This window comes from Sinocyclocheilus grahami, unplaced genomic scaffold (genome assembly GCF_001515645.1).
Source record: "Sinocyclocheilus grahami isolate Dianchi unplaced genomic scaffold, SAMN03320097.WGS_v1.1 scaffold224.1, whole genome shotgun sequence".
Taxonomy (NCBI): Eukaryota; Metazoa; Chordata; class Actinopteri; order Cypriniformes; family Cyprinidae; genus Sinocyclocheilus; species Sinocyclocheilus grahami.
In genome coordinates, this window is record NW_015505403.1 from 324806 (window position 1) to 334900 (window position 10095).

Below are 10095 nucleotides of genomic sequence, written 5' to 3' on the forward strand. Positions count from 1 at the left end.
TGTAACATAAATTATCAAGTTTAGTTATTTTTATTTCTTTATTGCAAAACGTTAAAACTTGGCACCGTTTTGGAGAGAAATGGGCTCTCATTTTAACCCATATCATGGTGTGTGATGCTGAACTATGAGTTTCTAATGGTGTTTGTATTTGCACTGTTTTAAACATTAATATTTCATGTGCAACAACAGCATGCTGTCGCAGTGGCCTTACACATGATTTTAAATCTATTTTTTCAAACTTTATGATTTAAATGGGGATGATTGTACTGAGAATAACTCATCTTTTCTTCAACTGAATACTGTTTCCGTGCTGTTTTGATGTATTTTAAAGAGTTGGCAGTCAAAATTAAAACTGCTGGATGATAGATATTCTTCGTTCTTTATGACAAACAAGATAATGTGAATTACAGAATGTACAACGTTTTTCAAATGTATCAATTGCGGTGTACAATGTTTATTATGAGGGGGTAATCTACATCTCAGTACACACTAGGGGAGAGCGGTGCACAAAGTAACGCGGGGTAAGTTGTAACACACATGGTTTAAATATTTCCACACATGCTAGCATAACCAAATTTACAGCATTTACTAGTTACTATATCAACATTATATAGAGAAAAAAAGTGCGCCAAAATTCAAAAGTCTTTTGAAGATATCGCTGAACATTTATTTTACCATAGTAAAATTATATTTCTGGCTTAAGTACATTTTTCATCTCAGTTTTTATTACTCATTTAAACATTTTTTTATTAAAAATTTCTTTTTGTAATGCTTCCCTAACTATCAGAAGACAGTAACCGGTTTTAAATTCCAGTTGCGCAGATGGGGCACGATGTAACACTGCGTTACAATGTGCCCTGCCGTGCTATTCTATGACATTAGCGATGTAATTCACACTATTTACTTTGATAAATGTTAATGATAAACGACGAGAAACAGGTGAATAAAGACTGACAGTCAATGTTTAATGTTAAAAAATTATTATTTTAAGACATGTAAAGCATTTTGGCTCATTTATGTGGGCCGTCCCAAGCATGGTCGCAATGTGTTCATTGTCAAATTCCAAAGTCAGATTATTTTTAATTCTTAAAAAACGCCATTATTTTATTTGAAATAAATAATTTTATTATTTTATTGACAAAATATTTTAGTTTGTCTTGTATATTTTTTTCATATGAAAAAAACACATGACTGTTTTATGGTCATGTTACAACGTGCCCCTCAGCTGTTACAATGTACCCCACCTACGGGGCATGTTGTCACATTTCACTTCCAATTTTTTTTACTGTGGATAAAAAAATTATACTCTGAACCCCATGTGGATTTAGACAATTTGAGAAAGTCAAGTGTTACTTTGTGCCCCGCTCTCCCCTACTCAATACTCATGAGTACTTTTAAATAGGCTACTCTTTTACTCTTACTCAAGTAGTTTTTTGGACAAGTACTTTTACTCTACTCACACTACGTTTTTTGGAAGGTAATGGTACTTTTACTTGAGTATATGTTTTCAGTACTCTTTCCACCACTGGTGGCCAACAAATGCAACCTCTGGAGGACGCAGCCTCCGAAATGAGACGCAGCTATCATTTGACTTTTCATTGTGGTCCTAACTACCTCATTGAGCTTCTTGACTTCATCCTCTTGTTCCATTCTCAGGGCGTTCGCCCGTTCCAACAGGTACTGAGCCCGGTCTCTTGCCTCTGCCTCGAGTTCACTGAGGTTCTGGTTCTTCTGCCGAGATAGGTCCGCCTGACGCATCTGTGCTTTTCTCTGCTCTGCAGAATCCTGACACAATGACAACAACTAGATTTACTTATCTTGAAGAAAACAGCCATGCTTGGAAGACAGCCAAAGAAAAATGTTTGGGCCATACACAGACAGTTTTGTGGGCAATGGAAGGAAGTCTTTTTTTTCAACTTGAGAACCATGTTTTTAGAATGCTGTGTCATGTGTGAGATGTTGAAGCAAAACATTTTTACATAAAAAAACTCGAAAAGCAGTGCAGTTGAATACAAAAACCAAGTCTACATGGTAAGGTTCGTTCTGTGTAAATCAAATGATGCTTCAACCAGAGCCTTGGTTGCTATAAGTATAATTTTTTTTTTTCAGCTGCACACAAGAATCAACAAATTAATTTGTAGCTTGTTAAAATTCTTTAAAAGCGTTAAGTTACAGTTGTTTTTAATTGCTTTTGTACAATTTTCACAAGGTTTTTTTTTTTAGTACTAATGTGAGATTAGTACAAAAAAAAAAAACTTGTGAAAATTGTACAAAAGCAATTAAAAACAACTGTAACTTAACGCTTTTAAAGAATTTTATGGATCATCAAAAAAAGCCGTTTTAAAAACATTTCAGAAAAAGATCACAAAGTATCCTTTTCATAACACATAATAGGGGATTCATCTATATAAAGTTTTAATACACATTAACTGCCTTTTTCATAACGCTAATACAATCAAACTTTGCATACGCATCTCTTCCCATTCAGTTTAATACATTTGTTTATCATTAATGTCAGGGTTTTACCCTGGCAGCCATGTCTGTGTTCCACATTTCTATTGTCTTCTTCTTGGGTTTTACTCTTCTAAAATGAGGTAACCTCAATGGCAATAGTCCACAAATGGCACATCCTTCAAATTGTCCTCCTCCACTGTGATTGGATGGCTGACTAAAAAGTGACAGTGATGAGTGCTGCGTTTTACCCCAATGTGAACATGCTTCAACTCTTGGCACAGAAAAAAAAAATCACCCAAGCACTCAGTGTGAAAAAGATGCTCAGCGCCTCGTCACTGCTGGCATTTAAAAAAATGTGGCACTCCCATTGAAAACAACTGAAAAAAATATGCTAGCCTCGGGAAAAAAAACTTTGGTGGACACACGGCCTAAAAGTTATTTTTATAATAGCTACTTTTCTGAAATGAGACAACCTTGATGATGTACGAGGCTGACGAATGCGACCTCTGAAAAAAGCATCCTTTGAAAAGTGATGTGCTACCCTGTCCTGCCTCCTTGATTTTGATTCCTTGGGGCCACGCCCCATTGTTTAACCATTGTCCAGTACTCATTCAGTTAAAGGTGCACTAAGGGATTTTTGCCAAACGATGTTAATATTTGAAAGCACCAAAACAAACACGCCCATAGCCCAACAGGACCCCGTACCGATTTTGAAATCTCTGCCCCACACGTACGTACACAACCATGGCATAACGATGATCGCGGAAACAAGCTAAGATGACACACAAGCATATTCAAACAAAAGCCTGCTGCGTTTTACCCCAATGTGAACATGCTTCAACTCTTGGCACAGAAAAAAAAAATCACCCAAGCACTCAGTGTGAAAAAGATGCTCAGTGCCTCGTCACTGCTGGCATTTAAAAAAATGTGGCACTCCCATTGAAAACAACTGAAAAAAATATGCTAGCCTCGGGAAAAAAAACTTTGGTGGACACACGGCCTAAAAGTTATTTTTATAATAGCTACTTTTCTGAAATGAGACAACCTTGATGATGTACGAGGCTGACGAATGCGACCTCTGAAAAAAGCATCCTTTGAAAAGTGATGTGCTACCCTGTCCTGCCTCCTTGATTTTGATTCCTTGGGGCCACGCCCCATTGTTTAACCATTGTCCAGTACTCATTCAGTTAAAGGTGCACTAAGGGATTTTTGCCAAACGATGTTAATATTTGAAAGCACCAAAACAAACACGCCCATAGCCCAACAGGACCCCGTACCGATTTTGAAATCTCTGCCCCACACGTACGTACACAACCATGGCATAACGATGATCGCGGAAACAAGCTAAGATGACACACAAGCATATTCAAACAAAAGCCAACACAGAGTTGAAAAATCAACGTTACTCACCTATCAAGAAGAAAAAACAATGCAACCTCGGTCTCCGATTCGAGCCCTTCCCACTTCTTGGAGTTCTCTCCACAGCTGGAAAGCTACTACTGATATTTACGCAGGTCCTACCTCTTGCCTGATCATAACCCTTCTTTTTAATATTTTGTTTCTCTGATACTTTCCTCTTTTTTTTTATCTGCCATTTCTCGCAATCTATAGTCGATCTGCTAATATCCGTCCTGTGCACTCAAACTGAGAGCTCTCTTCTCCCTGTCATTACAAGACACGCTCCCTTACTGCTGATTGGCTACAAGTGTGTTTTGGGACATGGTCCGACGCTGTGGTCAAAAGCGGTTTTTTTTTTTTTAAATCGCTTAGTGCACCATTAATTGTTTTCACCTGTTCCTCATGTGTTCGCTTTCATTTCGTTTTGTTGGTTTGTTTTGTGCTGCATTAAGATTTCTTTAATTCCATTTACACTCTAAACGCTCTGACACAATAAACCAGTGGTCGGCCACCAACCAAGGTTAGACCATTGGCACTAGTCAGAACCGTTGGACCACATCAGGGGCTTTTTTGGCCACTTGAGCATATTGAATCGTGTCTATCGGGTACTATCGTGAGAGAGATTCAGATGTTAATTTGCACGAACAAGTCAGTGCACAAGAATAAAAGCGAAAGTGATGAAACTAAGCAAAGAAGTCAAGTCAGCACAGACAAAAGTGACAGCAGCTTATATATGTGCTGCTATCCATATTAATCAAACAACATAGGACAAATCACTCACTGCTTTTGGCTGAGTAACTTTAATTGTAAGGATTAATCTGTATTTGTTTATAGAATGAAGACTATCCAGTGTTATTTTACATTTGATTACGTTATTCAATTTATGTACCTGAATACTACTGTTAGACCTACCTAAAAAAAAAAACCTTTAGAAAAAACTAAAAAGCATTATTTCACTTATTTTTTGCTTATTCAATCAGTTCTTTTTTTGTGCTATTGTTTGCAATTTATTTATTTGTTCTATTTAATATCTAATTACTGCCTGTTTACTTCTCATTTTTAGTTAAAATAAGTTGAAGTTTTACCCCATACCACCATCTAGAGTTGCATTTTTTTGTCTTTCTAATAACATAAATTCACCAGTTACAGTACATATAATCAGGTTGAGCAAATATTAAGCATATTTGGCATGCTGTCCGAGGGGAGGGCTCCCAGCTTGGAATATAGCCCGAACCCAGAGAACTCACCTATCCCTAAGCTGGGAAAAGAATAGTTAAGAGGGAGAAGTTGGGGTGTAGGAGGGATGCTGGAAAACTGTCAAGGGACAGAGGTGAGTTGGCTGTATATATATTTATTGTGCTAATTGACTATCTAAATGAGCTCCACCTGTGCTGAATTTGTTGATTATCTGAACGTGCTCCTCCCAGATTTGTTAATAAAACATTATGCATTAACAAATAATTATATAAATTGTATAAATAAATAAATACTTTGATTGTGCTAACCCTTACATTACATGTAATAATGATTTTGTGTTTTCAAACAATTATTATGTGGAAAGGAATAATGTACAAATGGAATGAAAGCATGAGATCAGATTTTTAAATAATAACTAGCTGTGTTAAATGTGATCCGTTTGGAAAATGTACCGCTTACTTGTTTAAATAACCCTTCTTTTTAATGTTTTGTTTCTCTGATACTTTCCTCTTTTTTTTATCTGCCATTTCTCGCAATCTATAGTCGATCTGCTAATATCCGTCCTGTGCACTCAAACTGAGAGCTCTCTTCTCCCTGTCATTACAAGACACGCTCCCTTACTACTGATTGGCTACAAGTGTGTTTTGGGACATGGTCCGACGCTGTGGTCAAAAGCGGTTTTTTTTTTTTTAAATCGCTTAGTGCACCATTAATTGTTTTCACCTGCTGATTGGCTACAAGTGTGTTTTGGGACATGGTCCGACGCTGTGGTCAAAAGCGGTTTTTTTTTTTTTTAAATCGCTTAGTGCACCATTAATTGTTTTCACCTGTTCCTCATGTGTTCGCTTTCATTTCGTTTTGTTGGTTTGTTTTGTGCTGCATTAAGATTTCTTTAATTCCATTTACACTCTAAACGCTCTGACACAATAAACCGGTGGTCGGCCACCAACCAAGGTTAGACCATTGGCACTAGTCAGAACCGTTGGACCACATCAGGGGCTTTTTTGGCCACTTGAGCATATTGAATCGTGTCTATCGGGTACTATCGTGAGAGAGATTCAGATGTTAATTTGCACGAACAAGTCAGTGCACAAGAATAAAAGCGAAAGTGATGAAACTAAGCAAAGAAGTCAAGTCAGCACAGACAAAAGTGACAGCAGCTTATATATGTGCTGCTATCCATATTAATCAAACAACATAGGACAAATCACTCACTGCTTTTGGCTGAGTAACTTTAATTGTAAGGATTAATCTGTATTTGTTTATAGAATGAAGACTATCCAGTGTTATTTTACATTTGATTACGTTATTCAATTTATGTACCTGAATACTACTGTTAGACCTACCTAAAAAAAAAAACCTTTAGAAAAAACTAAAAAGCATTATTTCACTTATTTTTTGCTTATTCAATCAGTTCTTTTTTTGTGCTATTGTTTGCAATTTATTTATTTGTTCTATTTAATATCTAATTACTGCCTGTTTACTTCTCATTTTTAGTTAAAATAAGTTGAAGTTTTACCCCATACCACCATCTAGAGTTGCATTTTTTTGTCTTTCTAATAACATAAATTCACCAGTTCACACTTACAGTACATATAATCAGGTTGAGCAAATATTAAGCATATTTGGCATGCTGTCCGAGGGGAGGGCTCCCAGCTTGGAATATAGCCCGAACCCAGAGAACTCACCTATCCCTAAGCTGGGAAAAGAATAGTTAAGAGGGAGAAGTTGGGGTGTAGGAGGGATGCTGGAAAACTGTCAAGGGACAGAGGTGAGTTGGCTGTATATATATTTATTGTGCTAATTGACTATCTAAATGAGCTCCACCTGTGCTGAATTTGTTGATTATCTGAACGTGCTCCTCCCAGATTTGTTAATAAAACATTATGCATTAACAAATAATTATATAAATTGTATAAATAAATAAATACTTTGATTGTGCTAACCCTTACATTACATGTAATAATGATTTTGTGTTTTCAAACAATTATTATGTGGAAAGGAATAATGTACAAATGGAATGAAAGCATGAGATCAGATTTTTAAATAATAACTAGCTGTGTTAAATGTGATCCGTTTGGAAAATGTACCGCTTACTTGTTTAAATAGTTAAAGGGAATTAAAATAAACCGCAGTAAAGACCCAAAATAGACTGCACACCTCAAGACAAATGTATCTATAATACCAATTTTGAATGTAGTCTGAACAAAGGACTTTATGCAGATTGACTGGCTACGTATTTCTACTGAAACCTCACTGTTCCGTGGGCTTCTGTTATAGCATTCTCCCATAGCAAACTGTAGTAGTAGCAAACTCTGTCATATTGTTAATAGCTGTTGAACACAACATGTATTATAATATAGCATATTATAAATACTGTTTAGCCACAACATTAAAACCACCTGCCCAATATTGTGTAGGTCCCCTTCATGCTGCTAAAACAGCTGTGATGTGTCGAGGCATTGACTCCACAAGACCTCCAAATATGTCCTGTGGTATCTGACACCAAGACATTAGCAGAAGATCCTTTAAAACCTCCATATTACGAGTTGGGGCAACCATGGATTGGATTTATTGGTCCAGTAAATCCCAAAGATTAGACTGAGATCTGGACGAATTTGGAGGCCAAGGCAACACCTTGATCACTTTATCATGTTCCTTTGGAGGTGGACTTAGGTCATCACGAGCACTCTGACCAGTCTTCAGCTGCACAGCCCTATACACAGCAAACTGCGATGCTTGCCCATTTTTCCTGTTTCTATCATATAAAATTAACGAACTGACTGTTGATTTGCTGCCTAATATATCTCACCCCTTGACAGATCCCATTGTAACAATACAATATAATCAATGTTATTCACTTCACCTGTAAGTGGTTTTAATGTTAGGGCTGATCAGTGTAAAAAAAAAAAACCTAGAGTACACGTAACATTGTAGTATATTATATAAAAAAATAATGTCATGCATTCATTTGGGGTTCAAACATATAATTATGACTCACCATGGCTTCCTCACGGGCTTGGCGTTGGACCTGTAGCACAGCTGCCTCCTCCTCTTCACTAGGAACATGAGACTCCACCAGGATTCGCCTGAACTCAGCTGTGGACAGGATGACAGACTGCCCAGATGGGTCCTCATTTGGGATTCTGGTTCAACAACCAAAGAATGAGCATAAAAATAGTGCAAGCAGTGAAAACACAAAACATGACGTACTGGGATAAAAACATGCACTTACCTCCCAGTGGGCAACTGATGATGAAAAGACATAAATTTGACATAAAATTTAACGTAAAAAAACAGGTCAAATATGCAAATCAAACTGACGTCAAAAACCTGACATTAAAATCGATCTGATGTAAATTGAATGGCAAACATATTGGCCTATATATTCATTAAACCAATTTCAGTGTGGGATAACTTACCCAATTGCCACTGGAAATATATTATTTATTTATTTCAGTGGTCCCCAGCCACATTCCTGGAGCCCCCCAACACTGCACATTTTGCATCTCTCCTTTGTCTGACAACCCCATTTCAGGTCTTGAATTCTCTACCAATGAACTGATGATCGGAATCAGTGCGTTTGATTAAAGAGACATGGAAAACATGTAGTGTTGGGGGGCTCCAAGAACGAGGCTGAGAATCCCTGATTTATTTAATAATATTTAAAATGACTGAATCAACTTGGACTGTAGAGTTCAAGATACTTTTGTACTGATACTTTTAGATACTAAAAATAATAATTAAACACATACAATGATGTACTTTGGCAGTTTTCTAATTCTTTTTTTTTTATCATGACTAGTTTAATGATTATGCACTAATATAACAATGATGAAACAACAACACACAGAAGCATGTAGCCTATGACTACAATGTCAAGTTATTTTGACTCTGTGCAATTATTTCTGTGCAAAACTCTCTGACACTTGGTTTAAGTCAGTGTCCGAACAGGTAATGCAAATACCTCAATAAGGATAACTACATGTAACCACACTGCAAAAACCCGTTGCTTCTACTTGCCTGAGGTCCCTGATAAGGTCTTTAGTGATGATGCGCACTGTCTCTAAATTTGGCTCTTTGGGTGCAGGAGCAGAGCGTGTCCTCAATCTCACGCTTCCGCCTTCAGGATCGTCTTTCATATCACCAGCAGAATGCTGAGACAAAAGACAGTTGAGTCTTCCTTTTTATTTTCATTCAATGTCCAAGACAATGTCCATTGTGCAGTAGGCTTATTTCTACCTGTTTTGGTGTCCCAAAGAGGGTCTCATCCACATGAGAGGTGAGGGCTCGTGTGCGGTAGCGGCGAGTGAAAGTGCTGCTGCCCGACTGCTTTCCACATGAGGATGTGGCACTTTGAGGCTGAAAAGCATGAGGCATGCGAATCTTAAGGAATTTAATGATTCCTTTATTATCTTTGAGGAACAAATGCCAAGAACAACTAGTGAGAAGCTGTATGATTTAAGTCTCATGAACCTTTAACACACACACACTTGTATAAATGAGTCTACTCCACCAAGCTACTATTATAAGCATGAGCCCCGTCAGACTGGTCGTGGCAGTGGTGTTGCAACAACATATAGTGATATTCTCAATGTTACTCAGAAGACAGGATACAGGTTTAACTCATTCGAAATACTAATGCTTAATGTTACACTGTCAGATATGCAAAAGAAATCGATCGTATCTCTTGCTCTGGCTACTGTGTATAGACCACCAGTGCCGTATACAGATTTCCTAAAAGAATTTGCAGATTTCCTCTCAGACCTATTGATTACTGTTGATAAAGCGCTAATTGTCGGAGATTTTAATATTCACGTTGATAACACAAATGATGCATTAGGACTTGTGTTTACTGACCTAAAAAAATCTCTTTTGGAGTCAAGCAAAATGTCACCGGGCCCACTCATCATTTTCATATTGAAAAAGGTTAGAGAAAAACGTACAGCGCCATGGTACTACAGTAATACCCATTCTCTCAAGAAAAAAACTCATAGTCTTGAGCGCAAATGGAGAAAAACTAACTTGGAAGTTTTTAGAATTGCG

General features: G+C 37.2%; 1 protein-coding gene across 1 annotated transcript in view; it reads right to left on the reverse strand.

Annotated features, from left to right (window-relative positions):
* The window catches only part of LOC107596892 (cilia- and flagella-associated protein 45-like), a 31700-nt gene that overhangs the window by 19453 nt on the left and 2152 nt on the right, over positions 1-10095 (reverse strand). The window contains exons 2-5 of the mRNA XM_016287750.1: positions 9292-9411; positions 9073-9206; positions 8051-8195; positions 1615-1785 (exon numbers count right to left, since the gene is read on the reverse strand). Of these exons, the coding sequence (XP_016143236.1) occupies positions 1615-1785; positions 8051-8195; positions 9073-9206; positions 9292-9411 (570 nt within the window). The remainder of the gene's footprint in view (positions 1-1614; positions 1786-8050; positions 8196-9072; positions 9207-9291; positions 9412-10095) is intronic.